Source organism: Podarcis gaigeae, assembly GCF_964106915.1.
Source record: "Podarcis gaigeae genome assembly, chromosome: 2".
Classification (NCBI taxonomy): domain Eukaryota; kingdom Metazoa; phylum Chordata; class Lepidosauria; order Squamata; family Lacertidae; genus Podarcis; species Podarcis gaigeae.
Genome location: NC_139679.1, coordinates 3,650,438 through 3,674,203, shown reverse-complemented (window position 1 = coordinate 3,674,203; position 23,766 = coordinate 3,650,438). Strand labels below are relative to the sequence as shown.

Here is a 23,766-nt window from a genome sequence, read left to right as displayed (position 1 = left end):
ACTCCTGGCTTTCCACTCCTAATAGCACCTTTGTCTTTGGAGTTGCTTGGATGTGGGACCCAATCAAACTAATACACGGAAGTAAGAGGCAGACAGACATGTATGACACAGAGAGTGTCAAAATGGGCAAAGCATTTAAGCAGTCTTGCAGTTAGGAAACTCCTTCCTGAGGAGACAGGCCCATCACTCAGGCCACTGTAAACTGATTAGTTGATAGCCATGTTCAAATATATAAAAGGATGTCACATAGAGGAGGGAGAAAGGTTGTTTTCTGCTGCTCCAGAGAAGCGGACACGGAGCAATGGATCCAAACTATAATAATAATAATAATATTTTTTTTATACCCCGCCCTCCCCAGCCAAGGCCGGGCTCAGAGCGGCTTACAAGCAATAATAAAAACAAGATGAATGATTACAACTTAAAAACAAAAATAAAATACAACATTAAAATAATGCAACATTAAAATATTAAAATGTAGCCTCATCGCAGGAGGAGAAGGAAAAGAAAGAAGAAAAAAAGAGAGAGAGAGAGAGAGGGAATCAAATTGGCTCCAAGCCAAAGGCCAGGCGGAACAACTCTGTCTTACAGGCCCTGCGGAAAGAAATCAGATCCTGCAGGGCCCTGGTCTCATGAGGCAGAGCGTTCCACCAGGCTGGAGCCAGTGTTGAAAAGGCCCTGGCTCTGGTCGAAGCCAATCTAACTTCCTTAGGGCCTGGGACCACTAGGGTGTTGTTATTTTTGGACCTTGAGGCTCTCCGTGGGACATACCAGGAGAGGCGGTCCCGTAGGTATGAGGGTCCTAGGCCGTGAAGGGCTTTAAAGGTCAAAAGCAGCACCTTAAATCTGACCCTGTACTCCACCGGGAGCCAGTGCAGCTTGAAAAGCACTGGGTGAATATGCTCCCATGGCAGAGACCCCGTGAGGAGCCTCGCTGCAGCATTCTGTACCCGCTGGAGTTTCTGGGACAGCTTCAAGGGCAGCCCCGCATAGAGCGAATTACAGTAGTCAAGCCTGGAGATGACCATCGCATGGATCACTGTGGCCAGGTCGGGGCGGGAAAGGTAAGGGACCAACTGCTTGATGCGGCGAAGGTGGAAAAATGTCGCCTTGGCTGTTGCTGTAACTTGCGCCTCCATGGAAAGGGAGGCGTCAAGGATTACACCCAAACTCTTAACGGAAGGCAATGGCACTAATTGGGCCCCCGCAAGAGAAGGGAGTTGGTCCCTCATCCCCATGCCATCCCGACCTAGCCATAGGACCTCTGTCTTCGAAGGATTTAGTTTCAATCGGCTCCCACGAAACCATCCAGCCACAGCTTCCAAGCATCTGGTCAGGGTGTTCGGGGCCGAGTCAGTGTGGCCATCCATCAGCAGATAGAGCTGAGTGTCATCAGCATATTGGTGACAGCCCAGCCCATAGCTCCGGATAATCTGGGCAAGGGAGCGCATAAAGATGTTAAAAAGCATCGGGGAGAGAATTGCGCCCTGCGGCACTCCACACACCAAGGAGTGGCGGACGACATTTCCCTCCCTAATGCCACCCTCTGTCCCCGACCAGAGATAAAAGAGCACAACCAGTTACGGGCTATGCCCTGTATCCCTACGTCTGTAAGGCGGTGGTCCAGAAGATCATGATCGACCATGTCAAAGGCTGCTGACAAATCTAAAAGGATCAGCAGTCCTGACCCGCCTCGATCCAGTTGTCTACGGAGATCATCTGTTAGGGCAACCAGAGCCGTCTCCATCCCAAAACCAGGACGGAAACCGGACTGAAATGGATCTAATGCCGATGTTTCCTCCAGAAACCTACCAAGCTGTTCAGCAACCGCTCTCTCAATTACCTTACCCAGGTATGGAAGATTTGAAACTGGGCGGTAATTGGATAGGTCTAAGGGATCTAATGAACTACAAGAAAGAAGATTCCACCTAAACATTAGGAAGAACTTCCTGACAGTAAGAGCTGTTCGACAGTGGAATTTGCTGCCAAGGAGTGTGGTGGAGTCTCCTTCTTTGGAGGTCTTTAAGCAGAGGCGTGACAACCATATGTCAGGAGTGCTCTGATGGTGTTTCCTGCTTGGCAGGGGGTTGGACTCGATGGCCCTTGTGGTATCTTCCAACTCTATGATTCTATGATTCTATGATTAATATCTCAAAGTGGTGCAGAACATAGGCAATATTATCAAAACAAAAATACAACACAAAACTAGCAGAACAGTACTATAAAAGCATAGAAAAATAAATATTACTACTACTACACCAATTGAGAAAGTCTCTGCCACCCACTCCTTGGGGCCCTGCCAGTCCCTGACAAAAAGGGGCCAGGGGGAGCCTAAGCAAAAAAGATAGGCCTTTACTAGTCGTTTCAAGCAACGTAGGCAAGTGGTGTCAAATGGGCAAGCAGACACATGTGTTAAAGGGTTTATATGAAGGTTTCTGTAGCTATCTGCATTTTGTGTGCCACACAGGACTGCACGCATGTGACTTAGCCTAAATTGCTTTTCATATGTTTAGTACAATCTTAATGTTTTTGTCAGCTTGCCGGTGTGGCTTTTAAATACTACATGAAACGTGCTGATGGCTTACATATTGGTGATATTGCTCTTGTGAGCCACTTTGAGCGCAATATGGAAAAGTGGCATATAAATAAACTTGATGATGACAGCATCAGTGTTATTTTATGTGATCTACCTGCTAGATGACCAGAATGTGACAAAAACAGTGCTTTTTTCTAGAAAAAGAGGTGCCGGTACTCACCATTAAGTTGTTACAGTAAGTGCCACACTTTTTAACAACAAAAAAGAGATGCTGTTACTACGTACCATTGAGTTCCCGGGGGGGGGGGGAGCACTGGACAAAACCATCTCCAATCATGCTCCCTAGTACAGTGGTACCTCGGGTTAAGTACTTAATTTGTTCTGGAGGTCCGTTCTTAACCTGAAACTGTTCTTAACCTGAAGCACCACTTTAGCTAATGGGGCCTCCTGCTGCCGCCGCGCTGCCGGAGCCCAATTTCTGTTCTCATCCTGAAGCAAAGTTCTTAACCTGAAGCACCATTTCTGGGTTAGCAGAGTCTGTAACCTGAAGCGTATGTAACCCAAAGCGTATGTCACCTGAGGTACCACTGTATTTTATTCAAGAAAGATGGGCCTCTAGCTTTCCTATTAGGAAGATGCAGAGGAGAGTGCAAGCTTGTTGCTCAAATTACCCCTAATCATTTGGCTGCTGGAAGCAATCAATATTGGGATTTCTCTTTGGCTGCTATGTTTTACCCTGAAGTACACAGTGTGGGCTCTAGACAGAAAGAGGAATACAGGGAAGAACAAGTCGTTCAGATATGACCCAGACAGCTATTAATTTTGCCGCCAGCAGGTTCTAGGAATAGGCAGACATCTTTGTAATAGTAATAACAAGTGGGACCTGCAGCAAAAAGTTGCAGTGTGAAATGTTCCTGCTCAGGGTTTCTCTTCACCCTTCCATGCCCTTTTCTCAAGATTCCCACCCCATCCCATGCCACCATACTCAGCATTCGATGGCCATCTGAGATTCCTCACCTCACATTCTTTTAGAATCCTGCAAGTCTCTGAATTCCCTGGGAAAAGGGAATAACAGGTAAACCAATATAGATCTATAGAACAGATATAGCCGGAGGAGCAGAGGTTGAGCCTACGCATATATCATTCTCTCTCCCCATCCCCATTCCATACTCCTAGGTCTCTCTTAAAAACAGTCCTGAGAGGGGTGAAATCATTCAGACTTCTTTTGTCCCAAGGAATAAAATTGGTTAAAGAGAATACACGGCAGATGAAATTACCAAGTGCTCCTTTTTCTTGCCAAGTTAGTTCAAATCATTGCCTCTTTCTTGGCTGAAAGAGTTAGGCAGCCTGGGGACAGAGGGGGAGAGGGAACAGTTTTCAATGCAAAGGGGGGAATTTCGCTTGATATTCTCTCTCTCTCTCTCTCTCTCTCTCTCTCTCTCTCTCTCTCTCCCCACAGTGTGTCCTAAATCCAAGAGAGCTTTCTGCTCATTGACATTAGAAAGATTTTGAGATTTGTTGTTAGGCTGTGGGTGAATTTGAGCCTTTTGGACATATTTGTTTGGAAAGTTTTTGCCTGCCTCACAGATTAGGAAGACATTTTAGTGTGGTCAGATTGCTCACTTTTTAGATTTGGAAACACAATCTAGACGTTTATTCCCCAACTTGGAGCCCTCCAGATGCTTCCGAAACACAATTTTCACCATCGCTGACTACTGGTCAGAGAGGCTGGGGCTGATGGGATCTGGAGTCCAACATCTGGAGGGGCACCAGGTTGAGAAAGTCTCACCTGGCCAAGAGTCCCACTATTTTGCTCCTCCATGCTACTTTGGATGACCCCCTCCCCCCCCCCAAATGTCACAAAAGAAAAGCAAGGAAGCAGGAGAAAGGCAGAGAGGGAGCAGTCTCACTTGACATTTTCCAGAAACCTGGGGAAATGCTCTTAGATGCAATAGCAGACAACATTCCAATGCACACTGCTGGGAACATAGTCTGTAACAAGCACCACATCACAGAGCAACAGCACAGAACCAGTTCAAATGTGAGCAGGGGGATGGGGGGTATATTGTGGTCTTCTTACATGTTGGAGTACCATCTGAGTATGCACAGAAGTCACTCATTTTAAAAAGTCGTGTCTCCCCGCCACCCATCAAAACCTTTCTCCTGCGAATGGAAAACTGATGTGCCAAGAAAGCCAGCATAATAGCCTTCTCTCTGACATGTGAACTTTCCCATGTGCGGTGTTCACTATGAAACAGCTTAGTAAAACAATCCAGATTGCTCAAGCAAAACATCCAAACCATATGTTTCGTATAAAGCCATTTCTTCTTAACCATGATGATGGTGATCAAGTTAAACTCAGAACATGGAGTGAAACCCATCAAGAGAGTCTCTTCAAGGTAAATATTTGGACAGTCTAGAACAACTCCACCCCAACCAACACCCACATCCAGCCAATAAAAGTGAAGAAGGGACAGCAGATTTTTGGAAGAGGGCATATATTTTATTCCAGCAGATCACATCTCTAAATTACTTTTAAAACCCATCTGCTATTAAAGGTTGGTTGGTTGGTAGGCAGCAGTCAGATGAGCCAAGGCAGTTGCTGGGTGACAATCACATTGTGCCTTGTGCTTAGGTTTGCTTTGCATGTTTCCTGCTCTTGGCTTTCAGGATAGGGTAGATTTGAGCTTTAAATAAATGAAGAAATAAATTCCATTCCTTTTCAGGGGCCATGTAAAGGCAGCATCTGCATCAGTTCCAAACCGTGGAAGAGATTCATCATGCTGCTTCAAGGGCTTCACAACATGTGCCTTGATGAATTGGTATGGTTTAAAACTAGCTTTGTGTCATTATTTTCAGTATGTTGTATATTTTAGTAGCACCTGGGTGATTTATTTTGGCTTCCTGCTCACTGTAGGAACAATAGTCTTGAAATATTTTCTCTGAAAGATACCATTTGAACCCTGCTAAATATTCTAGATATAAAGAAAAAACAAACTAAACTAAATCCTCACGTCTTTTTTAAAGACATGTCCAACAACATCTGGCGGGCCCCTGGTTCTTCATTTCTGTGTTGTCAGAAGGATGACACACAGTCTTCTTTCACTGCAAGATACCCAATGAAGGAAGTTCTATTTTGGCCAGGAAGGAAGTGAAGGGTAGATTAGGCTTCTCAACTGTTTTCCTCTGATGTACCCCAGCTGGTATCCAGTACATATGGAAGATCCTGGGCTGAGTGGCCTATGTATCTAAAGCCAGCATAGCAACACTTCCATTTTTACATACTGTGCCACTGGGAGCTGTCTTAATACTAACCTATTGGCACCCAGTTGCCACCCCTTGCTGAGATTGTTGAAAACACACTGTTCATATAAAGCACAGCATTAAGAGGCAGGCACATGATGTGTGTAAGGAACGCAAGCTGCACAGAGAAAGGCATTAAATTATTAAAAGTCTGAGAAGCCTGCCTCCTGCTAAGCTATGAGTATTTAGAGGTCTAAGAACCTGAAAGCCGATTTCCTTCTGAAATTGTTTGGAGGATCAGAGTCAGAAGGGAACCCAGTTGCAAATGAACACAGGCATTGTCAATGGGCCACAAGGCTGCAGAAAATGCATTCATAAAGAGGAGGTTTAGATCAAGATTACAAAGGCTAGCAGTCATTCCAAAATGTTCAATGAAGGAACAAATCCAGTGATTGTGTCCTGCCACGGATACCCAGCCTTGCGAACTAGGCACCTTTAGGTCAATAATTTCCGAAATTGATGATGAGCTGAGACAAATGGGGGGTGCACACAAAAGTCTGAAAGTAGGTCACAAGTTTCTGGGCACACTGAGTGCAGCATGCTAGTTTCATAGGCCTTCATGATCAGATCAAAAACAAAGAAAGAAGTGGTCACAAATATTCTCGTGAGGAAGCTGGTAAAATGTGGGTTGAACAAGATAACTGTTAGGTGGATTTGTAACTGCTTTACTGACTGAACCCAAAGAGTACTCATTAATGGTTCCTTGTCATCCTGGAAAAAAGTGACAAGTGGGGTGCCACAGGGTTCTGTCCTGGGCCCATTGTTGTTCAACATCTTTATAAATCAATTGGATGAAAGAATTGAGGGGATGCTCATCAAATCTGCTCATGACACCAAACTGGGAGGGGTAGCTAATGCCATAGAAGACAGATTCAGAATTCAAAATGACCTTAACAGATTGGATAATTGTGTCCAAGCTAACAAAATTACTTTTAATAGGGACAAATGCAAGGCTCTGCACTTAGGCAGGAAGAACCAGGTGCACAAATATAAGATAGCGGACACCTGGCTTACTAGCAGTACATGTTTAAAGGATCTAGGGGTCAAGCTTCACATGAGTCAACAGTGTGATGCAGCAGCAAAAAAAAGAGCTAATGCTATTGTAGTCTGCATCAACTAAAGTATAGTGTCCAGATCAAGGGAAGTAATAGTACCACTCTATTTTGCCTTGGTCAGATCACACATGGAATACTGTGTCCAATTCAGAGCGCCACAATTTAAGGAGCATATTGACAGGTTAGAATGGGTGCAGAGGACAACGACTAAGATGATCAAGGGTCTAGAAGCCAAGCCTTACGAGGCATGGTTGAGGGAGTTGGAAAAGAGGAGACTGAGAGGAGATATGAAAACCGTCTTCAAATATCTGAAGGGCTGTCACATGGTAGATGGAGCAAACATGTTTTCTCTCGCTCTGGAAGGTAGGACTCAAACCAATGGATTCAAGTTTTGAATTAGATTTATATCAGTTCAACTGCCCCGGCTTTTCTCAAAGAATCCCAGGGAATGTAGATTTGGGTGGTGCTGCATTGTAGAGACTTGAGGAACTAGAAGGTTGCAAACTATTTTCTTGCTCACACACATAGCTTGTCACTGCAGAAAAGTCCTTCAAGAGCTTACAAGAACAAAGATTCTGACACCATATACTGGTAGTTTTCATTCCCCTTTTTTATATAACCTGGCATGAAATGGCTATAACTCAAAGTCCTTCACAGCCTCTCTACATACCACTTTAATTTACTGTTGTGTCTCATATGCTACATGTTATTGTACAATTGATTCTGACCTGTTCTTTTGTGGGGGTTTTGCAAGCTAAATTTACCTGTCAAAGTGAGAAAACTGGACTTTGCTGATGGAAAAACGGTTTTGTAAAAGCAACCAGTATTTTTAAAATGTCTGGTAGTCAAGGATTTTTTGGCCTCTTGGGAAACTGAAGCCTCCAAGATGAACATTTAGCTGGACATCTAGGCTGCACCAACTGAAGCTAACGAGAGCCTGCTGATTTTGTAACAAGAAGGGAATCATAGCCACGAAACTGGTTGCTTCCGAAATTGCACTCCGCAGGGTTTTGAGTCCCAACCCTGTAATGATGGGCCCATAATTACAGCTAGGAGCCCATTATGGGTGATTTGAAACATCCGCTCAGCTCAGAACCTACTTGGGTGTTGTTGCTTTGCCTGCATGGGAATTGGTTCAAAAGACCTGCTCCATTATCAGCAATCTGGCCCAGACCAATTTCAGCCAAAGATAAGCAAACCATCTGCATAGATCATGGGAAAGAAGAATTTTTTCAGGTAAAGAAAGAACTACTCTCTTTCTGTCCCTAAATGTGAAGAGGCGTTCTTCTTCTACCCAAGATTTCTTTCCTACTTTCATTTTTATGTGGAAAGGGACTAGGGAGAGAAATGTTTGTTGTTTTGACGGTAAGTATAATAGCTTGGATTCAGCAAAATGCTCTTTTATGTGGGATGACAATTAAACTAGGAGAAAAAGCAAGAGACCACTTCCAAATCTTGAAGGAAAACAAGCAGAAATAAAGCAAGACTGGAAACAAAGTACATATGGACTGCAGTTGGATCTTTCTTCCATTTTTATTTAAAAAGAAAACCTAAAACTCAGTAACCAAGCATCAGGTTGGTACACAAACGGTTCAACAGAGATACGGTTTCTTTGCAAACTCTGTAGTAACTTCTTCTCACTCTCACTTTCTTTCTGTTTTAGGGGGTGGGGAGACATGTCAAACTACTGGCAGCAATCATTGAAAACTGTCACTGTGGAAGCCTATGTTTCTTTTCCACATAGTGGATGCAGCATCAAAAGACCTCACATAGCCAAGAGAAGTCACCATTCAGACACTACAAGCTCATCCACACTTTCACTTGACCCATATTTTGCTTGTGTTGTGTACTTGCCCCAGGTCCAATAGCTTTTATCGTTGTTCTGCGGCTGTGCCTTGAGAAAATCCGATCATACTCACTGAATTAAAGCTCAGTTAAGCAAAATCTATCTACAGATTTTCTGCACATCTGATAAGATCCGATTCAGCAAGTAAGATCAGATTTTTGCAAGGCACAGCAACAGAACAACAAGAAAAGCTTTCAGACCTGGAGAAATTAATCAGTACACAATACGATCAAAATATGGGTCAAGCAAACGTGTGGATGAGTCCTCCTGGAAATAATCAGGATTATTTCCATCCAATGGCAATGTTACAGATGTGCTTTTAGGTCCCTGCGGTTCCTGGAAAGGCACAGCACATTCCAAGCCGCCCAGGGCCTTTTAGTCAGCTTTGCAGTTTCTGATTAGTAGGCCACTTGATGCTGAGCACATCTCTTGTTATGACTTGAATGGGGGAAGGAAGTCGGAGGTGGCGATGGTGTTATTTACAAAATTCCAATTCCCTTCAACCATAATTAAAAGGCTGCAATTCCCCAGGTACTATTAAAAAAGAGCTTGGCGTCTCAAAGCAACCTTGGAATTAACTTCCCAAATGCATAAATTCCTCAACATCCATACACAGTGTTGCTCCCCAACTGCATGACTAGAAAGACAATAGACCTGGGTACGATTCTTGGCTCCATCACTGACCTACATGATGACCTTTGAAAAATCCCTACTCTTCTCACCTGTGCTGTATGAATCAGAGTTCTGGATATGAAGTCAGCCCGGGTGGTGCAGCTGCTAAGAGGGGCCCAGGTTCCAATTCCCATTCAGCCACTAAGTTCCCTGGGCAATCTTGGGCCAGCCATACACTCTAAGCCTAACCTACGCTTACTTGGTTGCTGTGAGAACAACCCACGGAATGTGAAAAGTAAAGGCACAGGTGCTTGACTGGTCTGAGGCCTGTAGAAAAATGTGCAATGTTAAGAAACTCTAGTAAAATGGGGTAGTCAGTTGAGAATGTGAGTGAAGTTGTCCACATGCCAATTCCTTGGGGGGGGGGGTAATTTCCTTAAGGGAAATGGCATTCGAAAATATGCAGCAGACTGAGTCACTGCAATCTTACAGTATGGAGAGCTATTTCTGGCTAGCTGCTTTGATGGCAACAAGAGGAGCAGGCATCCAGCTATATACAGGTGTTGTCATAAATGGGCCAACTCATCACCTTGGAAGCAAACAGACTGTCCATGGGATTTTTTAAAAAGTAGATAATACAAATTGAAACTGAAGAGCTGATGTAACTGTGATTGCTACTGTAGCACCTGAATTCTTTTGCACTGTAATCCTCACTGCCTCCAAAGGAGCGTGGTAGAGATACCACCCCTGCAGGCTAATTGGTTTCCCAAGGCATAAAGTAAATGGCACTGAGATCCTTAACATGCACACAACTGCATTGCCTGAAAACACATGACTACAGCATCCGCAAAGCCAGTATAAAAGCATCATGGCTTGCCAAGCTGATCTGGCACAGCCAAGAAGAAATGGTTGTCATCCACATGGCCTGTGTCCATAATAGAGGCACTGGTGTCATGCTGGGGCCTCCAATGATTTATTTCGGAAGCGGGATCACTCTTGGAAGTGGGAGGATCACTGTCCCAGAAAACCGGGCACTGTAGTCTGGCTCTTCCAAGTCCTGCTAGTGCTCAGACCAGAGGAACTAGGAGAGCTAATAATGCACACCCTTTCTAGGTGTGGGTGAGACGGGGGAACGTTCTGGCACTCTCAACTATTCCCCCTAGGCCTGACAGTCCGAAAGCATGGCTAGGGATTTCCTCTGCATCCAGTCAGGACAAAAGTGGCTCATGGCAGTCAAAAGAGGAAGGTGTAGTGTTTCAGTGTGGCTGAGTCACTGTGTACTAGTAAAACATGTCACATTAAGGCCACACTTGCCTGCACAGTCACTTTCTCACGTGTCTGAGGCACATCCATGTTCCTCTGAAGTGCAGGTCTGCATTTCACATCACAACAAAAGCATATTGCAGTCATGGTCAAAACCAATGCCAGAACATAAGGAGAACCCTGCCATACCAAACCAGGGGGTTATACATTCCATCATCCTGTTTCCCACAGCAGCCAACCAGAAACCTTAAAAGAAGATGTCTCACTCTTCTACCCTAGCAACTGGTGCACAGAGCCATATGAGCTCTAATCGTGGAAGTACTAGAGAGCCATAAAGACTAATAGCGATTGATAGCCTTGCCCACTGTGAAGATGTCCAATCTCCTTTTAAAGTCATCCAAGCTGGCAGTCGTCACCAAATACCATGGAAGCAAGTTAGATATTTCAACTGTGTGCTACATCCTCTTTAGGAGTTCAGACAACTCTACTTGGAGATGCCCGGGAATGAAATTGGGACAATCTTCATGCAAAACTTGTGCTCTATCACTGAGCAACATCCCTTCCCCAATGTTGCTGAACTGTTCAGCCAGAACAGGAAGTTAAACATTCCAGCAGCTCTTGTTCTCACATACTCATGCACAGGAAACTTTCTATGTTTCTGCTTTGGTGCTCTCAAGCGTAAATGGTGACCTGGGCAGGTACCTTTCCCCTAGGGTAGACTTGCACTCAACTGGGAAGACAGTGACAGCAACTCCACCACCCAAACTGATCCTACAATATTGCCTGCCCATAATGCAGAATAGTGAGAAACCAGGCAGCGTTGTTGCTGCCCTGTGCTCATGTCCTGCTCGCAGGCTTCCTACAGAGGCAACTGGTTGGCCACTGTGAGAACAGGACTAGGCTGCACTAGGTGGGCCATTGGTCTCATCCAACAGGGATCTTATTACATTCTTATAGACAGTGAAAAGGGCACATTCAATCCCTAATGCAAATCAACATGCTCCAACCATTTCTTCACTAGGAAATCATGCCTCTAGATCTTCCTTTAAATGCCTACCCCACCCTTTCAGCATTTTCAAGGCAGCAGAATTAGATTGAATAATGCAGCAGATGTCCCACCAATGCCATGCACAGAAGGTTATTAATCACCTCAAGGACACATTTATATTTGTCCAAGGTCATCTGCAACTTATACAGCATCACCAAGTGATAGTCTTTCCCATTACTGCAGTGGACTGACTGCCTCAGATCAAAGGGAAAGCATTGGAAGGAAGCTGTTTCCATGCCCATTTCCAGGTTCAGAGGATTCAGACTATTTTTGTCTGGCATAAGAATGAAAGGAGGGAGGGAGGCAGCCTCTTGGACGGAGAGAGAGAGTGGTGGAAACAAAAGCTTGAATTGAAAAGCAAGACAAGCAGGCCTCAAATATTGCTACCTATTCCTAAAACGATACCTGGTGTATTAAGAGCCACTGGGAATGTTCAAGGCTGTGATGGCAGCAGAGCAGAGCCACTTTTTATGATGAGAGGCTGCCTCCAATTATGCCTAAAGTGAGTGTTAAAAAGCAAAAATGGTTCATGTGTGAAGGGTGCAGAATTCTCTACCTGTCTGTATCTTACCCCACTGCAGTCGCTCCCTCTCCAGATACTCACAGGAATGCACCCCACAGCCAGCTACTTCCATTATCAGCACCCAGCTAGAGATAAAATTTACCTGAGGGCACATTGTCTGCTGAAAGTTAAGCCAGGGATCATAGATCATAGAGTTAGAAGGGAGCACGGGGATCATACAGTCCAACCCCCTGCAATGTAGGAATCTTTTGCCCAACACGGGGCTCAAACCCACAATCCTGAGATTAAGAGTCTCATGTGCTACTGACTTGAGCTAGCCTTTGTAATAGGGGGTGGTTCAGCAATGCCCCCCATACCTTGCAGTGGCAGTGGTTTCCAGTGAGATCTCACCCAAATCTCACAAGAACTCAGAAAGCGCATAAGATCTTCTGAGACTTTGTGAGATCTTGAAAGATCTTGACGGAAGTTGGTGCCACTGCTGCTCGTGCTTCATGGACACCATCACACAACACAGGTAAGAGAGGCAGAACAGTGGGGGTGGCCCGTTCCCATTTTGCCTCAAGTGGGGAATCAGGATGTGCTGCCCCTGAATCTAGTATATCTGATCAAACGGGGTCATGTCCAGAGAGCAGCACTGGAAGACTCTGCTTCAGCTACATGATCTTTCAACTGTGGTGTACCACAAGCTATATTGCCCCAATGCTGTTTAACATCTGTATGAAGCCATTAACAGTTTGTGGACAAAGTCTCATCAATGTGCTGAGGACACAGAGCTCTACTGGATGACGGCCATTAAATTGAATGTAAGCCCTGGGAAGACAAAGGAACTGGGGTTGGGTGGGTTCCCGTGTCTGGCATATTCACCAGTTCCCTGTTCTGGATAGGGCTGCACTCCCTCGATCCACCTTTGTCACTTGAAGCTCAATGGCCTCAGTGGCTTGGAGTGCCTTTTACCAGCTGCAGTTGTTACAGTAACTACAGCCGATAGTCTGGCCATGGTGATTCATGGATTGGGAATCTCAAGATTCAATTATTACAATGTGCTTTATATGTGGGGCTACCCTTGAGCCTCATCAGAAGACTCAAGTCGGTGTCAAATGCTTCGGCTAGACTGCTGATAGAAACAGGCTATTGAACTCCAATGTTCAAAAGTTTGCACTGACTGCCCATATGCTACCAAGCCAGAATCAAGGTTCTTGAATTAATTTACAAGGCTTTTAACAATTTGGGTCCAGGAAACTTCAAGGACCACCTAATCCCTTATACCCCTGCCAGATCACTGAGATCTTCAGTGGAGTCACTGTTAGTGATCCCCCATAGCTCAAATGCAGGGCTCATGACCACCAGGAGTTGTGTGTTCAGTATTTTGAGTCCAATTTTATGAAACACCTTTCTAGTTGAGGTCGGATAGGCCTACTGAACATCAGGTGCCTACTGAAGAATTTGTTTTATCATTGCAGCAGGAATTTTAACTGAAGTTTGATTTTATAGTTGGAACTGATGTTTTACTTCTTGCATTGTAAACTGCTTAAGAGACCACTGTAGTTAAGCAGCTAAATAAATAAATGCCACTGCCTATGTCTCAAGGTCTCCCTTTATGACATCACTATCCTTGCCTGCCATGGAAAAAAACAAGCCCCAGACAACCAGCAGCATGTTCTTAAAGAAGAAGAACTCTACAAATCCAGCCATGCCTGTGCTGCTTGCTCTGTTATGACTCATCCTTCCTCCCAGATGGCTTAGATATATATAAAAAAGTATTTTCTAAATCACTACCTTCAGACTGAGAAATAGAGACTATTTGGCCAACAATTGTACAGTACTAAAATAAATAAGAAGAAGAAGCAAAAAACAACAATAATGCACACAAGTTACTTGAGGAATCTTAGACAGACAGACAGACAGACAGACAGACAGACAGACAGACAGAGACAGAGACAGAGACAGAGACAGAGACAGAGAGACACAGAGAGCATGCAGCACACAATGGAGCCTGGGTTCCTAAGAGCTACCTACAGGAACAGTGTTAAACACGGCCTGCACTGAGCTTTAAACAAAGGATAGCACAAAGTAGCTCAGGCTTCCACCCAAAAGCATGCACAAAGAAACAGCATAAAAAGCAGCTCTTTCGGAGCCACCTGCCCCACAAATCACTTTCAAGTGACTGAGCCACAAAGTTAGTCACTCCTACAAATCCAGTGTGGATCACTGAGGTTCCTCTGTCTATGGGGCAGCCAAACCACCAAGATCTGGACTGGATCCTATTCCTCCATGGACCATTGCAACCCCACCCTATTCAGGCCTCTCAAGAGCAGTCTACCCCACAACCACTGAGAACGACTTGCCTCTTTCAAAGGCAAGTGCAGAATTTCATATGCCAGCCTTCCAGTTAGCAACCAAGAAAATTAGAAAACAAGGGCTTCTGGAATTGTTTTTGAATATCTATTTTTTAAATTTGCTGCCTCCTGCTATCCTATCCATCCAACAACTCTGACCTTCTGCACAAGGGTGATGAGACACATTATGAAAGTATGGCTGAGAGGGTGTTAATTACTTTGTTAGATACAGGGCAAACCATAATGGGAGGATTCAGAAGATACCCTTCCTCTTCTGGCGAGGAACATTTGCAAAAGCTGTGAAAATTCCAGTTCCAATGGGAAGCTATACCAGTTAAATAGCTATCCTTTTCTTTTGTTCTCATTTGGGGCTTGTGTACCAAACGACCATGTTCCTAACTAGTAGATATTGACTATTAAGAATTAGCATTTTCCTGTCCCACATATGCCAGAGATGTGGGCCATCTCCAGTTTGTAGCTGCTCAGCTGAGGAAGTGCGGGCACCATCACAGCTCTCCATTGAGGGGTGTGCGGCTGTGCACCCTTTAACGGAGATGTTTAAAGGACCACCCCCCTCGCCTCCAGCTTGCACAAGCCAGAGATGGGACTGGGACTCCCTCAGACTCCTCTGACGAGGGTCATGAGTGTGTGCCCCACAGCCATGAGGGGCCAAGCAGACGAACCCCCTGTGCCAGCAAAGGCGGAGGGAGCCTTGCAAAGGAGCCCCGAGGTCCCTGCTGCTTGCATGCCAGTGGCAGGGACCTCGGGACTTGCTCCATTGGGGGAAGGAGCCTTTCTGCCCTGCAGATGAGTGGCAGGCTAAGGCCAGCTGCATTGGCCCCAGCTCACAAGGCACTGGGGTGAAAGTACCTCAGCTCCTGTGATGAAAACTGAGGCAGTTTCACCCCATGCCTCACCGGCTGGGTACAATACAGCTTGTTTCAACATCATGGTTTATTGCCAAACCATGATGTTTGGCTGGTGATACATCATGATGCTGAAAACCTTTTAATGACTGAGACTTTTAACACTATTTGTATTAATTTGTGGTTTAAAAATTGTGTGTTGGATTTCTTCTTCTTTTGCAAACAAACCTGAGCCTTCATCTGAATAAGAGAGCAGGGTGAATGTATTAAAATCAGAATCCAGAAAAACTGAAGAGGGCCCAAACACCTCTTCAGACCTCCCATAAAGTGAAGGTGCACCAAGCCCTTCTCTGTACATGGAACCTACTGCTTAGAAGAAGGAGCCTGCTTGGCTCTTTTCTACCAGGGATGGGGAAATCTGTGGCCCTCCAGATGCTGCTGGACCTCTCCTCTCTCATCCACTTCATCCAGCATGGCCAACGGTCAGGGATGGCAGGAGTTAGACTAGAGAGCTGTCTGGGGGCCCAGAGGTACCCCAGTCCAGATTCAGATCAGCCTGTCTTTACTGGAGCATGTTGACATTGGTCTAGAAACCTCAGGAGTGTGTATGAAAGGTCTTTTCCCAGATCCCTTTCTACATTGCTACTTACTCTGATGTAAGCTGCGTTGTAAGGACTACGAACTAAAAGGTGGCCTATAAACAAGAATACCAAGAAATAAACTAGAAGTGGCATTAAACTTGTTTTCATTCACTAAATAGAAGCTACAAGGGAATAGCATATAACGAAGAGGAAGGAATTTGATCCTCTGCTCCACTATGATCCCAATTAGTCCTGTTCTTCCCCTGCATTTACAATGTAATGCAGGAGGGAAACAGCCTTTAGCATGAGTAGAAGCCTTCTTTGCAGGGCATATAGCCACAGCAGGAGATCCAGATCAGGACTGCAGAAGGGGAACCCACTGTGGTCCTGATCCGGAACAGCAGATCCACCTACACAATGAGTAAATTTGCTGAGCATGTTTTTGCTTTCTTCCATTTAATGATAAAGTCTCTCTCTTCACTAAACTGCAATTTGTAAAACATAATGGATCTGGTACAAATTATTCTGGGATAAGCTGGTTCTAACTGCATTGTCTCACTGCTTAGCCCCACGATATCGGGAGAGCCTCAGGTGTGCATTCTGCCTAAGAAATATAAAAGGGAGAAGTGGCAACAGCTGAAGCCTCGCTTTAGAGACTGACTTAAACCCAGTTTCCCCTAATTAGGTCCGAGTCTAAAGCAAAGGAGAGAGAAAACGTAAGCGGATAAGACTGTACTTATGCAGATGCTTTGTTTGACAGATAAATGTAATAGAAAGATGCTGCCAAAAAGGAACATCACATCACTTAATCCATAAATTGCCTGGAAGGGGACTACCAAAGGAGGCAGTGTTAACTTGGCAGTAACCTAACTTTTACCATAAAGTTTGCTGTAAAATAAATTCCAAATTGTATGGAGTCTTTGAAATTCCACTTCTCCAGTTCAATGTTTATATTATTTCAACTGTGCAACTTGTCATGAAGGAAGAGGCAGAAGACAGTCATGAGCAAGTGGCAGACAAGAGGCAAGATGGTCTAGCTAGTAGTGCTGGTCTCAAGAGACTGGGGAAAAAATCCTTATTCAGCCATTGTCTCCCTTTGTGACTAAGCCAATTGTTCAGCTTCCCCATTCAGCGGTTTTCCATCTGTATATTAAAGCGTAATAGCTTCACCTCAAGGGACAACATCTACCAAAGACAACATTCTGCCCCACCCTCCAATGCATCCCAAATTCTTCCTTTCACTTCTTTCACTCAAGATTAATGATGATAAAATAAATGGTTGTCTTCTCAGTTAAAAGCTCCATTTTCTAAAAAAAAATTGCCAACTGAATAGTTACATTTTTACCATCTTAAAAATAACAACAAGCTGGAAGGGTGTGAGGGTGGGAATCAACCACACAACATTTTTGTATGCAAAAGTAAATTGGTATATTAATCTAAAAGAATTTGTGTTTCCATGAGAGGAGGAGCCTGTTCATGAGAACTTCTATACAGCAAGCAGCAACTTACGGTGCAAGCTGAGAGAGATGTTGATGGTCCACTCCTCAACAAATCCCTTGAGATTGGGGATCTTGGCACATTTCAGGATAGTTTGGGAAGAGCTGTCACCAACATGGACCCAGCAGACTGTGTCTTCTCTGTAGTTGAAATCCATGGCTGTGGTCTGCTTGGTGCTGGTGGGAGTGATGTTAGGGACAGACCCACCATTCAGGAAAGTAGCCATAATGTTCTGAGAGTTGGCAATGAGTAGGATTGGAGGTCGATCTACTGGTTCTGTTGAAGAAACAGAGTTGCCAAAGATGAAACAAGGATTAGGCACCCAGATGCACATCTTTCTTAAAGGACCTACTCATTTTAGGATGAGGTCCAGCAAATGCACTAGCCGAGGGGCACCCCCAGTAACAAAGTATGAGTATGCACAAAATGTGTCAATTCCTCATCTGTAATATGGCAAAGAAACATGTAAAAAGGGGAGGAGAGACAGGCTGTGTGATGGGGCAGTTTGTCCCGCTATCATACTGCCCAGCACCAAGTGAAAAAGCATTCACACACAAGTGAGTTGTTTGCATTGCCCTGCACAAAAAGCAAATAACTGTAAATGTGCACTTGCACTGTGACTTTGTATGTAGATTGTGTGCAAAATGTGGGGGTAAAGAGCATTTCTGGCCCTAAATTACACTCTGGGGGGGCCCAAGGAATCAAGCTGGCAACATCCTTTATGAGAGCCAACATGAGATGACTGGCATCCCAAAACATTTGTGAGAAGGTCTTCCAGACTGTGCTCCACTAATCAGAAAACATGGTGAGCACAGTAAAAGTGCTTTGTAGAGTGCAAACCAGGCCACCACTGCTTGCCCACAAGACAGAAAACCACAAGGCTGTGGGGAAATGACTGATTTGCTTACCATTCTTAGCTTTGCAGGACTTGTGATCGGGCTGGAGCAGATATCCTTCAACACAGCTGCAAACATAGGAACCATGGTGGTTGGTGCAGGTTTGGCTACAAGTGCCGTAATTAGTGCACTCATCAATATCTGTGAAGAAGAATGAGATATCTAGATATCTAATATAGCTCAGTAAAATGCTGCTGTGGAAGTGCATGAATGGAGCGGAAAGACAAGGATTTAAAAAACCGAAACATTGGGATAAAAAAGTACATGCTAACTTCCTCCAAGGGCACAATACACTGGGGACACTGTCCTGCACAGGCCACTCTGAAATGAATGAAAGCTCCCCATGGGAAAAGGAGTTTGCATTTCCATGTGAAAAGATCATATACCGAATAACTGATTTTGCCATAACTTGCAAGCCCCAAAAATGAAACATTTCTTAACACCCCACTCTTGAATTATTAGATGCATACCTATCTCATACCTGTTTCTAGGTCTGCCCCCCCAAAAAAATGTTCACAAAGTGAAAGTGACATGTAGCTGACATACTGAAAGTGACACCAATATAACGCTCTTGTTCATCACAATTAAAAGCCCGACAGCGTATGTTATGTACTGAGAGCCATCTAATTGCTATGGAAAATCTGGATCTAGAATCCAGGACTCCGAACTGACAGCTAACAGCACTAGCTCATTATTTCATGGTATTTCTCAAGCTTGACATTTCTTCTGCTTCGTGTGAAGGCGAAAAGTCCAGACACAATCATTTTAAAAGCCACAACACAAATCAGTCTACCATGAATTCCTACTGAAAATAAAAATGATTGGAGGAGGGGAAAGGAGATGGGGGGAGGGGGAGGGAGGGAGGGAGGGGAAGAGAAGAACAGGAAGACAAGGAACACTGTCTATCAGAGAAAAAACAATAGATGTAGACCAAACATATGTTTTTCCTCCTTAGAAGCTGCTGTCAGATGCCTGTCTTCTGCATTCTCTCCTGTTCTGTATTACGGCCACCACCTACCTTTGCAGCTTTTCCCATCTTCTGCCAGCTGGAAGGTACTGTTGCAATAGCACTCTGGGCCATTCAGAGTCCGGGCACAATGGTGCTTGCATCCCATCTCTGTGCAGTTTTTGTAGAACTCTAAAGAAACAGTGGGGGGGGGGGAATGGCATCAGTTGGCTGCTGGGAAGGTGATTTAGATTTGAACAGGTGTGAGGGAACCTGTGGCTCCTTGATGTTGCTGCACTACAACTCCCATTATCTCTGGCCATCAGCCATACTAGATGGGACTGATGGGAGTGAGTCCAACAAACACCTGGAGGGCCACAGGTTTCCTACCCCTGGATTGGAGATTTCAGGGACATATAAAACCTAGAGTAGTGAACAAATTCACTGGATATTTCTTCTGCATTAATATTCACGCATGGCACAAACAGTTGTGCAAGAAGCTACAAGGCTCATGTAGAAATCTTCCTATTGGGTTTTGTTACATGTGCATCAGTTTTAACCTAAGGTTCCCTCCTAAGTCAGGCAGGTGTACAGCAAAGAGTGAGTCTTGCTTCTTCACATTAGTCTGATATTTAGGAACCTCTTTAAAAAGGCAAAATGCTATGCTCCAAAGGAATCCAGTCCCTCTCATATTCAAAAGGTTTGCAGCAATGCAACTCAACAGTTCCATTTCAAAGATGTGGTGGGAGAGCAGCTAATGGTCAAGCTTATTCTGGGTGGGCAAAATCCTTAATATATGTCATACCTGCCTGTCTCCATCTCTAATAAAGTCAAATTTTATTTATATTTTTAAATAAGCACCAGAATCTAGAGTGAAAAATTCAAGAAGATCTGAGAGGATGCTGGGGAAGGAATCTTGTATTGTCTGCAAGTTCACATCATCCACAGTTACCACCCCAGGATCCTCTGCAACACTGCAAGCGTTTCTGAGGCACACCACTCATTTTAATAATAATAATAATAATAATAATAATAATAATAATAATAATAATTAATAAATAAATAAATAAATAAATAAATAAATAAATTTATACCCCACCCTCCCCAGGCACAGCCAGGCTCAGGGCGGCTAACACCAGTTAAATTACAGTAAAAACATAATGGGGGGGGGGCAATTCAAAATACAGGTTAAAATGCGATTTAAAATGCAGCCTCATTTTAAAAGTAGCCCATAGATCAAAACCATAAGGCGAGGGAAACATAAGGGTCAGACTGAGTCCAAACCAAAGGCCAGGCAGAACAGCTCCGTCTTGCAAGCCCCGCGGAAAGATGTCAAGTCCCGCAGTGCCCTAGTCTCTTGTGACAGAGCATTCTACCAAGTCGGGGCCAGTACTAAAAAGGCCCTGGCCCTAGCTGAAACCAATCTAACCTCCTTGAGGCTTGGGACCTCCCAAATGTTGTCATTTGTGGACCTCAAGGTCCTCAACGGGGCATACCAGGAGAGGCGAATGTGGTAACAAGTCTTGGACCAGTCCTGAAACAGGCTCACAAGTAACTGGCAGGCACCATAATTATCCAAGTCAAATCATCAGTCCACTGGGGCTGTCACAGATAGGTGCCACTGGCTTCAGTACTCAACATAACACAAGGGAATACTGTTACCTCCACTATTTCCCATCACTCCAGATTTTTCCCAATCAAAACCAGATGTTAATATTTTACAGAATTTCTCATTTACAGTCAAAGTCTCTCTGGAGTACCTGACTCCCAATAATTTCAAAAGATGTGTGCAGGCGGCTTATTTATTTATTTACTTGTTCATTCATTCAAACATTTCACTCTATAACACTTCCATTTTCAAGATTTGCAGCAGTACAGTAGACGCTCGGGTTGCGAATGTGATCCGTGCAGGAGGCGTCTGCGCATGCGTGGGTTGCATTTTGAGCTTCTGTGCATGCACCGAAACCCAGAAGTAACCCATTCCGGTACTTCCAGGTGTGGCGCGGTGCGCAACCTGAAGCATCTGTAACCCGAGGTATGACTGTACAGCATTGCTGCAAATCTAGCAGTAACCTCATGCCGCTATGCCTCATCCAAGTTATGATGTGATGCTGCAACCAAACCACATGACTGAACTATAAGAATGACAGTTATTTTTAAACTGTACAGCTTAGCTGTGGAGGGAGAAAATTTGCTTGTTATTTTAGTTTTGGCAAAGTTGTTGAAGACCCATACACAAACATTATCTTTGTAGCAAATTTCACACAAGGATTGTTTTCCTAAAGAGCAAAGAAAAACATTTCCATTTTTACAAGTGCAGACAACAGCTCCTAAACTGTAACGATTTGTTATGAACTTAGGAAAATGCCTTACACCAGCATTGTCTACTTTGACTGGCAGCAGCTCTCTGCGCTTTCAAGCTTTCATATGCCGCAATCTGATCCTTTTTCGAAATGAATATGCCAGGGATTGAACCTGGGACCTTCTGCACGCAAAGTATGCACTCCAGCAACTGAGTTGTGGTCCCTCCTTGAACGCCAGTCTTCTCCTTCACAATTTAAAAAGCTGGTTTGCTTGCCCAGTTGTGTAAGCCACTGCACCAGACTATATAAGTTTTGAATATAGAACAGCTACAACATCAAACATTATGCAGGCGACACAACTTGATCTGGGCCACTGCTACAGCGAGGCATCGTGCTAATGCACTTCAGAAGCATTGTAGAAAGTTGCTAAGAACCACCAATATGAGAGGGACTAAAGATGGGAATATTTAGAGGCAGGTTTGAGGCCAACTCACTTAGACTATTGCAAAGCTCTTGTGACTATGGCAGGTCCCTCTACACTAGGGCTGGAATTTCACAACTGACTAGGCAACTGGCAGGAACGACCTTTTTATTATTATCTGGGATGGGATGGACTAACTCAGCAGTTCCCAGGCACACCAACACAAATGTGATTCTATCCACAAGGTTGCAAAATGAGGGGGGAGGGGGGATGAAAAGTACCCTTTCGCTGGGAATGCTAGATACTCAAATAAGGCAGCAATAAGATAAGCTTCTGTGGCTCCAATTATTGCACAAAAGGGTCAGGACTGTAGCTTTTGTGGCCAAAACGGACAATAATTATGTGCTACTAGAGTGCACTTCGACCTACAAATGGTTCTTTGTCTCTCTCTTCTCCCTCCCACCCACCCGCTCCCCCTTTCTTTCCATCCTGGGTGCCACCGCTGCCACTTCAGATTTCAGCATTTCAAAGCTGGTTACAAGAAGAGCCCCATGCATTTATTTACAATGAATTGGTTTGCAGTGATTTCAAAAAGGAAGTCATTATGAAAAGAGCCTTAGGGCAAGTTTGCACATGACAATTTCTTCTATATGCAAGCAGCCCTGAATGAACTCAAGATCTGCAGTTGTAATTAATAATGCAACCTGTACAACCAGGCAAGAGTGGATGTAGCCTCCACCAGTGGCCTTTTTCATCTGGCAACTGCGGAAAAGGAGAGACAGCGAGATCCCAACTACATCAGCTTTGCGCTGGCAAATGCCATTTGGTTCCTGCTTCCCGAGGTTCATCAGTGGCTAGTCTATCTGGAAGCCGTGATAGTGAAACAGACTCCCACGAGAGGTGGTGGACTCTCCTTTCTTGGAGATTTTAATGCAGAAGTTGGATGGCCACCTGTCATGTATGATCCAGTTTGAGATTCCTGCATTGCAGGGGGTTGGACTAGATCAGTGTTTCCCAACCTTTGGTCTCCAGCTGTTTTTGGACTACAACTCCCATCATCCCTAGATCCCTAGACCAGTGGCCAGGGATGATGGGAATTGTAGTCCAAAAACAGCTGGAGACCAAAGGTTGGGAAACACTAGACTAGATGACCCTCGGGATTCCTTCCAACTCTACAATTCTATGCTTAAAAGAAGGATGAGTCTGCTAGGGTCCTTTGGATCAGTGTGGCTAGGACCAACTGGGTTCCTTCCACCCACAATATATCTATCAGCAGCCACTCAAAAAGCCATTATACTTGGCCGCTACATTTGCATGTTTGGTTTCCTCTTCCCTATGTTATCCTTTGTTCCCATTTTTGTCAAATCCATTAGTTTGTAAGCATTCTGGTGAGGCCTATTTTGATTCTTTGTACCCTTTATCAGAATTTTATGTTGAATAATCATGCTGGCAGTATGATGGCTGCTAAGAACAACCAATGTTAGCTTATATATTTTGCCGGGCAAGCACAAAGGCTGCTTGTGTATAGGTGAAAATGTCACATGAATTGAGCCTTTGGGTTTTCTCTCTTATTTTACTCTTCCACCTGCTTTTGTTACTCTTTTAGCCCATGTCAGCAAAGCAGCTGACACTGAGAAATGGATGATAGATTTGCTCTCTGTGTCTCTCAGGGGGAACTTCAATACTATGCCATTGCAAGCCACGCTATCCAGTGTTGCAGCTACCCACACACATTGA

General features: G+C 44.5%; 1 protein-coding gene and 1 long non-coding RNA gene across 7 annotated transcripts in view; both read right to left on the bottom strand.

Moving 5' to 3' along the window:
* Positions 1-23,766, bottom strand: part of LRP1 (LDL receptor related protein 1) — a 317,737-nt gene that overhangs the window by 164,271 nt on the left and 129,700 nt on the right. For all 6 annotated transcript variants that reach the window (XM_083729139.1, XM_083729138.1, XM_083729137.1 and 3 more), the window contains 3 exons: positions 19,378-19,497; positions 18,372-18,500; positions 17,476-17,739 (listed from right to left, as the gene is read on the bottom strand). In XM_083729139.1, coding sequence (XP_083585265.1) covers positions 17,476-17,739; positions 18,372-18,500; positions 19,378-19,497 — 513 coding nt within the window. The remainder of the gene's footprint in view (positions 1-17,475; positions 17,740-18,371; positions 18,501-19,377; positions 19,498-23,766) is intronic.
* On the bottom strand, positions 8,406-12,788 carry LOC310840123. Its single transcript, XR_014561823.1, has 2 exons — positions 11,333-12,788; positions 8,406-11,302 (listed from the first exon to the last, which is right to left on the bottom strand). It is a non-coding gene; the product is annotated as an uncharacterized lncRNA (long non-coding RNA).